Genomic DNA, 15,317 nt, shown 5'->3' with positions numbered 1-15,317 from the left:
GATTGGCCCCATTTCTGCAACCACACTCTGAGGTGTAAGATTGAGGTAGACTTCATTTTACTGTGCAAAAACTTATCTTATACCTTCTTTTACTGCTTTCTAAATTCTTAGAAACTGATTTTTGACATACAATACAGGAGTTATTGAAAAGATTTTCAAATAGATAAAGTGAAGCAAATGGGTCCACATGTGGGGAAGTGAGGTTGATAATTAATGCAGCTAGTAGAGAAACCTGTCACATGACACATGTATGATGTATGTAACCTTCACACACTTCCTAGCACACTGTGCACCTTTATTCACGTGGGCCTTCTTTCCTTGCCTTCAATTTCATGTAATGGTTATTGGTTCATCCAATCTCATTATCACCACCGCCGTCTTGGCTCTCTCTCCCACGGTTTCTGAACCCTTCTGTGCGACATGTGTAGGCTAGAGTCCATTGGTGTGGTTAGTTAGTTAATAACAGGAAAATGAAACTTTGTTTTATGTTTGGTGGAAGCTTATAAGTCATGCCAGCTAATCTCCTTTACTCCATTAAACTATTCTTTTGCTGAAAAGTCGTTTCTTTTCTTTTTGTGCTTTTCCTTCTCAATTATTTTATCAACTCCAACTCTGTCTGTTCCACTACACTTTGGCCTTCACTGGAAAGTAGTGGTACTTAAATGTCATTAAAAGTTAAGTGATCTTTGCAGGTATGATGCAGGTGGTGTGATCTACAACCCCTGGGATTAGCTCACTCTTGTTTGCTTGCTTGCTTTGTCTTTGATGATTGGGGTTATCATTTAGGACTTTGGAATTTGCACAACAGCACAAGTACAAAAAGCAGATAAATTATGCCTTTACTTTGGAAAGGTGAGGTGGAAACCGAAGTTAAGGAGAGAATCTGAGAATGAGTGCTCTCTCATTCTCACACCACATGCACATGTCCCTTCTATTCCTTTACTCATCATTTGCTGCAAATTTTTCTAAGTCTTCTTTTTGTCCCATTGTGACAATTTTTACTACTCTTGCCATTTCCATTGAGATCCCCCGAATAATTATTTTCCCCACTGCTGCTTCTTTGCAGGAAAGGGCTCTGTACCTTTGGGGGTTATATAGGGTTATGGCCGAGTAGTTGTTGTTGCACCAATTTTTGAAGGCAAGGTAAACCCATTTATCCTTTTGATTGTCTTAGACTAAAGATTGATTCTTTTTTCTTTTTTCTTTCAAATTTATGTAATTTGTTGATTTCTCAGTTTGTATCTGTCAAAATCCTGTGCTTTTGGTGTTATTGTGAAATTGTCCTTATGTTGGCACCTTGTATTTATGAACGCAGTTTTTGTTTTTGGCTTTCGTTTGTCTTTCCTCTCCGTTGTGTAATTAGATGGGGGAGACGGCAGCTTCCAATCCTGCTTTGCAAGTGTCTGTTTCGTTCGGTAGATTTGAGAACGATTCCTTGTCTTGGGAGAAATGGTCTGCTTTCTCACCAAATAAGTACTTGGAAGAAGTTGAGAAGTGTGCCACACCTGGATCAGTTGCTCAGAAGAAAGCTTACTTTGAAGCTCATTACAAGAACGTTGCTGCACGGAAAGCCGAATTGCTTGCTCAAGAGAAGCAGACGGAGAAAGCTTCTGTTAAGACACAATATCAAAACGATGAAGATCTGAGTTGTAACAGTTGTGTGACCGATGCAGAATGTGATATTTCCAATGCTCAAGGTTCTAGTGAAGGGGTTAAGCAAGAAATCAATTCAGTCGGTGAGATTGTTAGGACTGATGTGAGTAATTTGGAGTATGCTGCAGTTTCAAGAGATTATCAAGGTTCATCAGTTGAGGGAGAAAAAGTGAATGATAAACTGGAGAGAAGATCAGGTGGTGGTTCCCTGATAGAGAAAAAACAGGAAGAAGTTGTCTGCGTTGAACAAGGAGGGAGTAAAGAAGAAAGTCCTAACATTGAAGCTGAAGGTTTGAAGGAAGTTTCACACAATGTAAACAATGAGCCAGTAAAGGCTTCAGAAATTGAAGCACAATATAAGACCTTGGATAATCCAAAGGCATCTAAGAAGGTATACATTATGTACTCAGCAAATTTAGGATCATTGGAAAAATTGAGTGGTTAAATGATAGTTAGCACCATTTAAAATTTGGCTATTTGGTTACCATTATTCTATTTTTCAACATCTAGTTTGGACAGGTTACTCCAGTGAGCAGAGAAAGTAATGCAACAAAGGGGAAGAAGAAATCCGTGCAACCTACGTCTAAGCCTAAGGCATCTCGAATTTCCACTCCTAGGAATCCAAAGCCATCATCAACTCCCACCAAAACATTTGCATCTGCATCTTCAACTAAAAAGGAAATTTCTCCATCAATATCTGGGAGGGAAACTGCTTCCACTGCAGAGAACAGAAAAGTTCCTAATAAAACTTTGCACATGTCCCTTAGCTTGGGTCCAAGCCAATCTGAACCTGCTCCGCGTACTACAGTGAGGAAATCTTTGATTATGGAGAGAATGGGGGATAAGGACATAGTCAAACGAGCATTCAAGACGTTTCAGAATAATTTCAATCAGCCCAAAACTTCTGGTGAAAACAAATCTTTGGTAAAAGAAAAGGTGTTTGGAAAAGCATGGATAACTGTTTATTGTTGATAAATGGTTATATGTACCAGTACAAAATCACTTTCGTTTGAGAACATTTGCTTATATTTTTCTTGAGCAGGTTCCTTCAAAGGTGACAGAGCCAAGGAATCTGACATCTATATCTCTGCGAAAGGAATACGGGCAGTAAGTTTTGAATCTACATTATTAATTTGTTTCTTATTTTCATCTATTTCATTTCCTTCATGTAGTAACTTTGTGTTTAACCTCTTATGGTTGCATGCTGAAAAGCAATAATCTGAATAGAAACCAAAATTTGTTGGTTTTCTGTGGGGGAGTGTTAGTCATGGAAACAACATATAAATGTGAGTAAATGAGGAAAGTATAAGCAATCAATCATCATATGTATTCTATAACTGAAATAAGTCATGATTTTACAATATAAACTTTACTTATAACATGATTTGTCCCGTAAAATCTTGCTTACTTACAAATTAGACATATGGCAGTATTGTGTTATTCAACTGGAACTTCCTTTGACTGCCAGATTTTGTGCAATGCGCTTTTACTTGTTATTGTGTCAATCAATTTTCGGATTCAGACTTCTTTTGTTATCCTATGACTATAATATTGACTTACTAACTTATGCCCCATCATTTTAATACCAATTATAGAAGCATTCTGTTTTTCCAGGTTGTGGTATCCTTTTATCAAAGGCTTTTTTTTCTTACTAAAGCATGGTGCTATAAAATGGCCACTATGTGACCCTATATTAGAGAGTCTTACCTTCCATTTGCAGGATGCTGATTCTATGACTCAAATATGTGACTTGGGTCACAAGGCAACTATTCAAGCCTTTAAGCCAGGGTTCCCAATCCCCCATCTTCCATATCATAATTTATAATGTTTGTTTGGGAAACTTCTTCATGAACACTTGTAGGAGATGAATACAAGAAGAAAGGAATGAAATGAAAATTTCCAGAAGCTAAATTTAATTTGAGTGAGTAAAAAAATCTTATTTTGAAAAAGCAAAATGAGGGATAACTTCTACAACTTAGCTTATGTATAAACTAATTTTAACTTTTGAAAAAAATTATTTCATATTCCCTTCTTGTTCTCTTGTAACATTGTTTATGGAGAAGTTCAACCAAATAGGTCTAATGTTGAAGTAAAATATGATTTATTATAGTTTTTGGGTTGAAAAGGAGGAACCATCCTGATTGAGGTTCCACAAGGAAGGGGGTGTTGACTGCATTATTTGGTTTGAACCTATGCACTCTGCTTGCTTGTCCCATGACTCACTCAACTTTTGAAGTAAAACTTTGAGTCTTTAATAATATAGTGAGAAAATTGTTAGTGCGGAAGGGAGAAAATTTGTTTATGATTGAGGGAACATGAAAATCATTATACATGGTCATTCTGTAAGACTAGATTGTCAGCCCTCATATTTCCTTCCTTCATTACGAGAATGTGCACCATAAAACTTATTTGATGAACGTATAAGGAGTTCAATTGCATGTAAGCTGATGCTTTTGAATGAAATAGGTCACCCAAGGTTGACAGTGCTGGTAAAAGAAGTGGGAATACTGCACGAACTGCTTTCGGCCTAAAAACTGATGTTAAAGCAGAGAAAGGAAAAGAGGTGTGCCCTGACTCTTGATGCATGTCTACACAATCCAGCACTTGTGATCAAGGGTTCTCACGAGATTTTGAAACTACTGTTTTGTTTTTACTGATCAAACTCTTTAATCTTTTGTATTTTATTCAGTTTCCAAGAAAAATAGAAGAAAATTTTTATGCAAAAGAGGTAGAAAGAACGCATCATCAATCGAAATCAAAGGTACAATTTCCTTCTCTTGCCATTGCTTGAGTGTGTGTACGTGAATCTAAAGAATGGTGGGGCTATCATAAGTTGGGCTATTCTTAACAATGTTTACTTTTGAGACAGGAGGAAAAGATAAAACATAATATCAAGGCCACTTCCTTGCCAGCTTTTCACCAGGGTCAGAAAGCATCCAAAAACCATTCACAGAAGGTTTGCTACTGTGCATTGTAAATTTATCATTACCAGTTCAACAAATAGGGCGAAGACTTTATATAGCTGATCTTTTTCATGCATGAATAGTAGTTTGTTAAACCCTATCTCAATTTTTTTTTTCTTCATGCTTAATACTTAATATATAATTGAAGCCAGTTAAAACTTGCGTTGTCCAACTTAACAGTCTGGTGGTGATTGTAGGAATAAGAAAACAGCTGTATGATCTAGCCATCTTATTTTGCTCTAAAAAGGACAACCTATTTTCTGCCCAATGAGCATAGTGATTCAGCAGTTAGTGGAGGGTCACATAAGAGATAATGATGAAAGTTCATAAGGTCCACATTCCACATTTTGTCATCATTTAAAGGACTATATCACACTGTTTGCTAATTTCTTTTTCCTTTCCATCAATTCGTCCTACTATATAATGCCATTATGTTTTCTTAAACAGTAGTAGATAGTTTGTCTTTTCCCCGTAAGTGGTGTCAGCTACTTCAAGTAAACTATGCAACTGTTGCTACTGGAAAAAAACTAAAATTTAACTGAAAATCTAAGAGGCATGGAATATAAATTATTTTCAAATCTAAAACTGAATTTATTATGTTCTACATTATATGAGCTGTGAAGCATAGTACTTACTGCCTTTTCAACTTTGGGGATTTTGGCTAGGATTCTTATGGACCCCCCATAATTAAAATCATTATAAAAGATCATCAAAATATCATTACACTGTTATATCCATTAAATTATATACAAATGTACCTACTACCACCAAAAGTGAGGGTAATAAAACAGCATAAATAGTGGAAAGTAGGAAGATTTTCTTTCAAATTGTAGTTGACCAACCATGTCGTGTTAAATCTTTTCATCCAATGCGTGGAAAGTCTCTGCTATATTAACTGCTACTTTTGTCTTGTGTGCTTATGCAGGAGGAAATTAAGATGGAGAAATGGAGGTAGCCTAAGAAGCATGACAAAAAGAGGTTGAAAACATTATGATATCTTAGTCTGGTCACACTATGATATCTTAGTTTAGTCTGCAACAGGAGAACAATTATCTAGTTATATAGGACTATAGGAGCTGATGAACAATGTAAGGAGTAGGAAAGAGCAAAGCATCAATTATTGGTAATAAATTTGGTGTGAGAAACAATGTTGTATAACTATAATGTCCAATGTGAGAATGAGAATGCATGAATTTTCTTATGACTGGTTGCATTGTTTCCATCTATTGGGGGATATTTATTTTTGGGTGGGATCAAGGGAAAAGCTCTTGGGACCCAATAAGGAATTGAAAATGGGGATACCTACTACACAAGCAATAACTCTTGAACAGTTGCATTGCACAAATTTTCGCAGTAGTTCCATCGGAGTTAAGCTTCAGGTGTCTTTTTCTTGATTGATTTTGGGTATGGCTAGAAAGGAAAAGTCAACAACGTTTACTAGATGGACATCATTGTTAAGGTTGTGTTCATTTAGAAGGATGAATTTGAGGAAGAAAGCAGATAGATTTAAAGAGATTTGATAGTAAATTGAATGTTGCTTTTTTTAGAAAATTTGAAAGTGAGTGGGGTAGATTTGAAATGAACGAAATCAAACACAAATTCAATTTATAATTCGATTGAACAAATTCATGTATGCAGTGAATTTACTGTGTGAATTCACTCCAACAACCATAACATAAATATTTATGTTAACAAGTATATTATTTTTTATTTTTCGAGTTCTTTTAATAATTTTATATTTTTTTTTGGGGTTTTTTTTATTGTAATTCTTGCTCTTATTCTTCACGCGCCTTAACACAAGGAGATAAAGAAGTTAATATAAATTAAATGTAGTTTATAGAAAACTTTATTTTATTTTATTTGTTCTTTATTTTTTTAGAAATGTTATATTGAAATTTATCTTAAATCACTTAAAATGCAGGTGTAGTTGTGAAGACTACCTAATCCGAATAAGGTAGAAAAATAGAAGGTTGTTGAAACGGTTGTCCGTTGAAATTTATTTTATGAATTTGGGGGACATTGTCAAGCCAAATTTACTGTTTCGTGTAGAGGAGTAGTTAACAGCAAATCTTATTTGGTGATAGGTTGGCAGCAATCTGAGAATCAATCTCTTGCTGAATAAATTAAAACAACATTGTTTATGACATGAATTCCGTTGCCTTATCAGGTCAACTTTTGTTTTTCACCAAACTTGTTCTATGGTGACATGTGATTATGCCAAGTCAACTATGCATAATCATATAGTTGACTATATTAAATTTAGGAAAACTAAAATATTCTTGTGTAAAAGTTTTAAATAATTTTAGAAGAATTAATTAAATTTAGGAAAACTAAAATATAATTTAACGTATATATATTTCTTTTAAAAATTTAGAGAAAGAAATTTGGGAGAATCATGATCCGCTTTGTCCTTATCAAACATATAATTTTGTTCAAATAAATTTCAGATAATTTTGATACTATTTTAACAATTTAAAAATTAATTTAATTTTACAAAAATTGGCTATGCAGCCATATATTATGAGTTCACCTCATATGTAGTTGAGTTAAAATGTCTAACACTAATAACTACTATTAACTTAGTCATTGAAATATTTACTAACAACGTTTATAACACTATACCAGTTATTAATTCTATGATCTTTTTGCATATGACAAAACTCTTTATCTGAAAAAATATGAATAAAATCCATATATCCAAAATTACAAATTACAATACTATATACAACAGAAAGAAGTAACCAAGTTCTGGTTGACGCTCAAGGAATCGAACAAATATGCACCAGAATTTAAGTTTGCTCAAGAATGGTTGACGCTTACATTTACACATTTAATGCTGGAATATGTTAAAACGATGAAGAAGGTTTCGGATTATGAATTGTAAAACCATACCCTGCTTGCACAATATTTCTGAAGATTTTGTGGTTAGGAATTGTCTTTTGAGTTGTAGCCCATGGTAAACTCTAAAAACTTTGAATGATGATCACACAACAAAACTCCAATCTTTCAGAAATCTTATTTAGGGAACTTCAGTCCCCTCATCCAACAGCACAAGTTGAATAATTTTTGGAGCTATATGTTGTGGTATGTTTCAGCAATTTTACGATCACAACTGATTTGTGTAGGTTCCAGTGATGATGACTACCCAAAAATGGCCTTAGGAGGAAATCTTCTCTTCTGCATATCACGTGCAATCTCAATGCATACTTGATCAACCATTCCCAGAAAATCCTTCACTATGACAAACAAATGAAGATTGTCTTCTGCAGTTTCTTTTGAAGCTCCTCCTTGATAGTACTGTGTTGTTTTCTTGATGAGCTGCAATACACTTGTTTGCTTCTCCCTTAATAATTTCAGCTCTTCCTCAGCATTTCTAAGAAAATGATCCATTTCTTTTACAAAATGTCCTTCTTCGTTATTTCCACACAAGGAAACCAGTTCTTGAACTTTGACTAACCGGGTTGAGAGGGCCGAGATTGAATTAACTAAATTGTTATAATCTATTTGTGCTGCTTTCTTAACATTGGATAACTCAGAACTGATCCCTCCCACAATTGGCAATCCTAGTGTCGTATATTCCCTTTCTATCAGTTCATTTGAAGCAACATTGTTCTCATAGTTTCCATTGCTACTGCTGCTGCTCCTACTGCTGCTACTTCTCAGGCTGCCATTGCGGTTAAGAGCAACCCTTTTTCCCTCAGAACGGACTACCTCTTCAACCACAAAGTGAAGTAATGTGGTTTTTCCATCGCTGCTCTTAACATCAGAGAGTTTTCTCAGAGAAGCCAAATTGAAAGCTTGTGCATTGCCCCTCGCAGTTCCTGCATTCATTCTGTTTCCTGCCTTTAGCACTGCTTCAAGAAGCTTCACAAAGAGTCCTTTGCTTTTAAGCTCCTTACAACCCAGTTCAATGATCTGCAGAGATTCCTTGGTTTCTTGAATCTCCGAGTCATAGTTCAACCTGAATAGCATGGCATTCAAGCGCTTAAAAGCTGAGGGAACAGCTTTGAGGAGATTATAAAGGAAAGATTCAGCTGCTGCAAGTCTTGCCGGGTCTCCTTTGTATTCAAGGATGAGAGATTGCTCTTCTTCTGTTAGGGAAACTCTAGCAAGCTTTTCAAGAGTATCTGGTTTGAGGCCCATACCATCAGTGAGTGCATCAACAATTTCACCTAGTGAGACTGCAAGAGATTTGAGAACAATAGCAATGTTCTGTGATTTTCTCGGGTCAAGAAGGAAAACTTTTGCAGATGAAGCTGAGGCATCGTTCCTTGGAATGGCTGAGTGACTTTTTCCTTTGGGAGATTTCCTGTTGGTGGCGACATAACCGAAGAGAGCTTCCATGAGATCTTGATCAACCCTGAAATATTATGCTTGATGATCAGTAAAATCAAAGCCGGAATGAGCAAAATATACATTTCATTATTTCATTTAACAAAACATAACACATGAGGATTACCTGAAAGAGCCACGATCAACTTTGTCCCAAACCATGGAGTGATCAGCATTATTAGTATTGACCTTATCCCAATGCAGAGGCTTCAGCTTCACTTGGTCATTGCTGGTTTCTGGGATGCCTTTTCCTGAAGAGTTTCCTTGCTTAATATGTGGAATTTGAATGGGAGCAGGTGGTGCTTTTGATGAGGCTGGAGGAGGAGGTGGTGGTGGACTCCTTCGGGCTGGGATTGGGGGAGGGGGAGGTGCCGGCGCAGGATTATTTGCTTTCGGAACTGCTGAAACAGAAGTAGAGGATGAAGGTGTTGATGGTGAAACGGGAGGGGGTGGAGTTGAGGGTTGAGTTGGAGAGTCTGGTTTCTGAGCACCCTTGATAACAACCCCAGCTGATGAAGGAAGAGTTGAAGGAGTGGGAGCAGAAACAGAAACAGAAGCATAAGAAGCAGGAGGAGAAGGAAGTGGGGAAAATCTGTATGGTTCATCCTCTTCTGGAGATACATTCAAGTGGGAAGTCGAAGATTTCCCTCTAAGGAGAGGAACTTCTTGGATGGACTTGGACTTATTGGCTTGATTTTCATCATCACCATCTTCTTTTTCTTTGTTTCTGGGACTACTCAAAACCTCCTTATATAGATCCTTGTCAGAGTTCTTTCCTTCAAGCTTTCTCCAATAAATCACATCCAAACCATCCTCATCCACAATCAAGCCCTTCACATTTCCATCAATTCTCTCAAACACATTTCCCTGAGGCACAACACGGTTATCTCCACCAGAAGCAGTGTTACTTATCACCTCTCTCTTTCTTTTTCGGGCCCTCAAGAACCTCTGCACCAGAAAGAAAATTAAACCACAAAAAACTACGGTGCTGGCTGCAGTTGCAGCCACCGCCTTGGCTATCTTACCACTGGAAGAACCACGGCCAGGTGGTGTGTCAGCAGCTGGTGGTGATGTCTCAGGTTTTTGTGGTGCTGAAGTTTGATTTGGATAGAAAGTTTCGATGTTCTGAGGGGGAGAAGTGGTGGTTTGGCAATGACATGTTGGTATTGAGAAACTGTGAAGAAGAAGTAAAAGAAAAAGAAGGGCGAGGAAGGGCGAGGATCGGAGCATGATAATGAAAGACATGAAGCGAGTGGAGGAAAGGAGGATTGTGAGAAGAAATATGATGTTGTGTTTTTTCTGTTCATTGATAAGTGGAAGTTGTGTTTTTGTCCTTCTTTGTCTTAAGAAAGTTGGTTTTGTTGGCTGACAGTTTCAAAACGGTGGAAGCGGTTAATTGTAGTTGAGGTTCCTGGAAGCGGCAGAAGGATGATTCGGTATTTTCACAGGGAAGAGTGGGTGTTGGTGTGTGTCATAAATGGACATGCAATGCAGCTGGGTGGAAAGGGAAAGGTTTACTTTGTCAAACATCAAGTGAAGACACGTATGAGGTGGTGCCATCTTGATTGAATGCGTTTGTTTTTTCGGATGAATTTGTCGTACAGTCTTCACAACTATTAAACAAGTAACAAGTGCTATTAAACTATTAAACCATAGATGATTAGGGTTAAATTAAGCAGAAAGGGAACCAATTCCATTATGGAAGTTTTTTGGTGAAGGAATTAGTTGTGAATAAATAGTGTTTGGAGTATTTAATGGTGAGAATTGAGTAGAGTGGCTCATCGAATTGGCTTTTAGTTGGGGGAATGCAATTGCCCTAAGAAAAAGGCCTTTTCACCAATTCTTTTTGCTTTTAATTAAAACTTTACCTTGGATTCTTTTCTTTTCCTTCCTTGGACGGCCATCATGATTATTATATCGCTCACATCTCTTTCTTAATCTATGCACATATCATTCACTACTTTCCAAACCCTCTCTCACTTTCTTACTTTGCACTTCTAATTTATCCTTTCTTTTTTTTCCCTTGATTCATATTCAGGTTAGAATTAGAAAAAATAAGCACTATTTTTTCTCATGTCTTATAAATATCTTTATTATTTATTGTTTTCTTTTAATTAAAATAAGTTTTTTTTTTAAATAATGTCGAAATATTGTTTAGAATGTAAAATTTTGTTAGAATTTTTTTCAGTCTCAAAAGATAAAAGAAAAAAGAAACATATAAACCGTCTTAAGTTTTTATTTCTAAATAATATAATACTATAAAATATGATAGGAAAAAAATATAAATTTAGATAAAAAAGAAGTTTGGAAGGAATTATAGAACGAAGAGGATATAAATTGTAAATAATAAAAGAATTTAAGATTATTATAATGAATGATATTGAATTTAAATGTATTGACTTTTAAAAGTGGTGATATAAGGTTTGTTGAGGAAGAAGTATGAAAATTGAAAGAAGATATGTATTGGTGTTGGTGTGGGCGAAGTAAAATGTTTTGTTTACATTAGAGACAGCGTCAAATGTGAATGGAAAAGCTGAGTGAGTGGGTAAAGGAGAAAGCCTCCCTCATTATCCATACATATTCATACCTTTGACTTTGGAAACCCTTTGATCCAGCACTAATTAATTAAGATAATCCCACTACCATGTTTCCACATAAAACGACTTTGTCTAAACCTTTATGCCTTTCTCACTTACACATTTTCTTTATTTCATTCTTTTTTCTGCGCCTACTTTGCTTCGTAATTTAAATGAAGTTCAATTATGAAATTAGATGTGAGACTCTATTGTTACAGGTTGCCTCATTAGTAAACAATTAATATATGTATATATATTAAAAGGTTTTCTTCATTTCTTTTTTATTTTTTTCTTTTGTTTCTTCTTCTCTTAAGAAACCATTAAATTTAGTCCTCGTGTGCGAGTATATAAGAAAAATATTTATAGAAGGAGGAATGTATTTTAATAAATTAATATCATAGTGTCAGGTTAAGTATATTAAGGTTCAGAAGAAAATGTTGATTAATCACTCCTATATACTTTTTCCATACCCAAAAATGAATTAACTATAGCGTGGTTAGACCGTTTGAGGAGAGTTTCTGCATGGAAGATATGTGTATGGAAATTGAAAAGGACATATATTAGATACACTAATAGGTTTAATTATATTTTTTGTTTTATTATTTATTTATTTATGTTGCTAATTTTTGTCTCACTATTAATATTTTTTTAATTAAGTGTCTCCGTTTTTAAAAGCTTTCAATTTAATAATAGTAATAATAATAATAATAATAATAAAGTTTAAATAAATATTATGGATATTATACGGAGTTTTTGTAAAAAAAAAATCTAATTGACATTTTGTGGTAATAATTGAAATAGTGCAAGACTTGTTGACTTTAGTGTTATTTCCACAACTTTTTGAAATAACCATACATTTAGAGTCAAAAATAGAATTGCATATAAACATTTCGGTCATCTAACGAGTCTTGGAAGCTTTTTTCTTCAACTAAAAGACCTTACATCTTGGAAATTTGCATTTTTCATCGCTGTAATAAATCTAATATATTTCTTCTTAAAATTAAAATTAAAATTGTGAATCACATATCTGGGAGCTACTAAATTATGTTCTATTAAGATCACAAATAATCACACATGGGAGTTACACGTTAAAAAGGTTACGGTAGTTTTCGACCGAAAATTGTTTTGAAAATATTATTCTTATTTTGAATCAACCAAAATTTTGAGAATTAATTTAATAAACACAATAAATTTGAAAGAAAATTCGGATAGTTATTTCAAAAGTGCACCGCTAGTTTCAAAACAGAACTAGTGTAAAAGAGACTTTTGATAATAATTGAAAAAAAAAAAAACTTTTCAAACACAGTTTAGTTTAAAAGAATTTTATATACTTCATTCATAAACTTGTAAGAATTTTAATTATATACTTGACTGCTGACTTGTAAGAGTCTATATCACAAGAAAAAAGAACAAATTTAGTAAATAAATAAGTTTGTCAGATACGTGAATATTATAAGATAAAACTCTAAATATATAAGTTAATACGATCACAAAACATAAATTCTTAAGACCATAAGATTTAAATAACTAAAAATGAAAAAATATTTTTAAGTTTCTGTCTTCAATTCTCTTATATTATGTCATTAATTAATTATGATCTTTATAACCGTGTAACTGTTCTTCAAATGATAAGTATGCATCATCAAAATTTTCATAAAAAACTGTATTATCAAGTCAAATAAATTTAGAGGTGAATTAGTTGAATTTACTTTAAATTTCCATCACCACCTTCACTTTAAATTTACTTTAAATTTGCTTAAATTAGAATTATCTCCATGCTCAGTCATCCATTCATCAATAAATGGGGAAACCATTTTTTCCTAATATGATTATTTTAAGTTCAAGTTATACAGGCATAAACCAAGTCATCCATATTTTTATGATGTAAACAATTTTTTCTTTTCTATGAACCTATAAATAAATATAAATTTTTAAAATCTATATAAACTAAATAAAGATAAAAAAGGATAAATAATTTAACAAACTTAAATTATCAAATGAAATGAGTTATAATTACACTCATACAAGTTAAAGTGTAAGTCAAGCTCAAAACTAGAATAAGAACTCTCTTTATATTTGAATCTATTAGTTTAAGAATCATGATTAGAAGGGAAGAACGTTGAGGTATTCTTCTTAAACTAACTATCTAAATAAGAAGCTGTATGTGTGAGAGAAGAAGCTATATTTGGCAAAGAAGAAATGAGAGAGAACATGATCTGTACCAAACAAGAAATGAAACATTGCCAGATAAGATGCAAAGCCATGTCAGAGAAGAATTGGAAATGCACCAAAAATGCGATATGGATTTCAGTTTCTGATTTCGATTTTCAAAACCTCAACGACAACGTTTTTCGTCACTTTTAGCCCAAATACAAACTCCATTACTTATCTCCAACTCACAAGTGATTAGACGAGTTTACTCTGAGTTCGTTATTAAAAAATTAGTTTAGAAACGAGTCAACTCGTGAACAATAGAAAATGACCACCTTAAGTAACTGCTTACCAATTAATAACTTGCCTATTGAAATTGTACACCTTCAAGTATTTGCATGAGTAAGTATTAATAACTTGCCTGTTCAAATTCTGCTCCTTCAACCAAGTAACTTCCATATTTACAAAATCATTACTTTTTAAAATAGAAAAACTTAAATGCTAGAAAACTTACATTAGTCTACTTGTATCATATAATTTTATTTTATTTTTAGTTGGTGAGAAATTTTCAACTTATAATATTATATATTTATGAATATTGTAAACTTAAAAGAAAAACTAATAAAATAATATACTTTTTAACTTTAATATCAAGATATAATGAGTTTAAATATAATTTTAACTGGGTGTAAGATGGAATTTATCCTTCCTTATATATATATATATATATATATATATATATATATATATATATATATATATTAATTTGCTCTTATTTCTAACATATATTTATAATATTTTTCGCATTTTATTTTGCTAAAAATTGTTTTACTTCTTCAATGCTCCAAAGTTTATTTCAGAATACTTTATTTTTGTCTGGTATAATTTGGTAGGATGTTCTTTAGTTTATTTGAAAAAAAGAAAAAAGTCTTCCATCCTTTCAAACTTTATCATTTTGACTAATACCACATTTTAACATTTTCTTAACTCAAACATAATCTTTTAAGTTTTACTTTTTCAATCATAATAACTTCTTAAAATATGATAATTCAACTATATTAATTATTTAGACATCTGAAATATATATATGTTTAAATATTATAATTAGTTCTCCTGATGGTAAATTAATAATTTTTCAAGTTAAAATAGAAAACGAATGTCTTCTTGAGTATAAAGGTAGGTAGAGAATCTTTTTCTATATAAGAAGCTTTTACTCCAAATGAATTCCTTTTGGTTTTTAAAAAGGGGTTGTTCAGTTAGATAATTGTGTATGTGAATGGAAAAAGGAGACATTCGCGTACATATTGATTTATATTCTTAGTTTTAGATTTGACTGTTGCTATCATTTATTAATATAGGTTCTCTCAGTTTTTCTTTTAAGCCCCTCAAGTTTGGAATGGCCAATTAGTGGCATTAAATTGTAGGTTTGGTCTAAGATAAAGACAGTCGACAGAGATAGATTTAGAGAAGAATATGAATGCATGGTTTAACTGAATTAAAGGGATAGAATCATAAATTTGACAATTAGTAAGAAAGCAACCTTTTCCAATTTGGATTTCATTGAACAAAAGTCTTACTAGGTACTTTATTTTTTCCATGTTCTTGATGCCGGAGTCAATGAATGAAGCACCTTGATGTTTCT

General features: G+C 33.4%; 2 protein-coding genes across 9 annotated transcripts; one reads left to right on the top strand and one right to left on the bottom strand.

The window, feature by feature from the left end:
• The first annotated feature begins 339 nt into the window (after window positions 1-339).
• On the top strand, window positions 340-5,817 carry LOC108321470 (protein WVD2-like 7). 8 transcript variants are annotated; one of them, XM_017553233.2, is made up of 10 exons: window positions 340-447; window positions 693-852; window positions 1,067-1,143; window positions 1,364-2,044; window positions 2,164-2,589; window positions 2,696-2,760; window positions 4,120-4,216; window positions 4,343-4,414; window positions 4,523-4,609; window positions 5,542-5,817. In XM_017553233.2, the coding sequence occupies exons 4-10, from the start codon at window positions 1,364-1,366 to the stop codon at window positions 5,569-5,571; spliced, it is 1,458 nt and encodes a 485-aa protein (XP_017408722.1). In that variant the 5' UTR covers window positions 340-447; window positions 693-852; window positions 1,067-1,143; the 3' UTR covers window positions 5,572-5,817. The 8 variants fall into 8 exon arrangements, 7 of the variants coding, with proteins under 7 accessions (XP_017408722.1, XP_017408725.1, XP_052723786.1 ...); XR_001831496.2 differs by lacking the exon at window positions 340-447 and adding an exon at window positions 4,814-4,947 and having other exon boundaries at window positions 486-852; XM_017553236.2 differs by lacking the exon at window positions 340-447 and having other exon boundaries at window positions 487-852; window positions 2,164-2,577.
• A 1,451-nt stretch (window positions 5,818-7,268) lies between these two features.
• Window positions 7,269-10,534, bottom strand: LOC108321363 (formin-like protein 4). Its single transcript, XM_017553104.2, has 2 exons — window positions 9,076-10,534; window positions 7,269-8,976 (listed from the first exon to the last, which is right to left on the bottom strand). The coding sequence occupies exons 1-2, from the start codon at window positions 10,191-10,193 to the stop codon at window positions 7,758-7,760; spliced, it is 2,337 nt and encodes a 778-aa protein (XP_017408593.1). The 5' UTR covers window positions 10,194-10,534; the 3' UTR covers window positions 7,269-7,757.
• Window positions 10,535-15,317: the final 4,783 nt, after the last annotated feature.

This window comes from Vigna angularis, chromosome 1, assembly GCF_016808095.1.
Source record: "Vigna angularis cultivar LongXiaoDou No.4 chromosome 1, ASM1680809v1, whole genome shotgun sequence".
NCBI classification, from domain to species: Eukaryota; Viridiplantae; Streptophyta; class Magnoliopsida; order Fabales; family Fabaceae; genus Vigna; species Vigna angularis.
The sequence above is the reverse complement of the archived record's forward strand: the minus strand, read 5'-3'. Positions and strand labels throughout refer to the sequence as shown.

What these genes read in the sequence shown, in the direction of transcription:
- LOC108321363 (XM_017553104.2), bottom strand. Translation starts at nt 10,193, where the DNA reads ATGTCTTTCATTATCATGCTCCGATCCTCGCCCTTCCTCGCCCTTCTT. An exon ending in GTTGATCGTGGCTCTTTCAG is followed by an intron (nt 8,977 to 9,075) that starts GTAATCCTCATG and finishes ATAATATTTCAG; the next exon opens with GGTTGATCAAGATCTCATGG.
- LOC108321470 (XM_017553233.2), top strand. Translation starts at nt 1,364, where the DNA reads ATGGGGGAGACGGCAGCTTCCAATCCTGCTTTGCAAGTGTCTGTTTCG. An exon ending in ATCCAAAGGCATCTAAGAAG is followed by an intron (nt 2,045 to 2,163) that starts GTATACATTATG and finishes TTCAACATCTAG; the next exon opens with TTTGGACAGGTTACTCCAGT. An exon ending in CCAAAAACCATTCACAGAAG is followed by an intron (nt 4,610 to 5,541) that starts GTTTGCTACTGT and finishes GTGCTTATGCAG; the next exon opens with GAGGAAATTAAGATGGAGAA.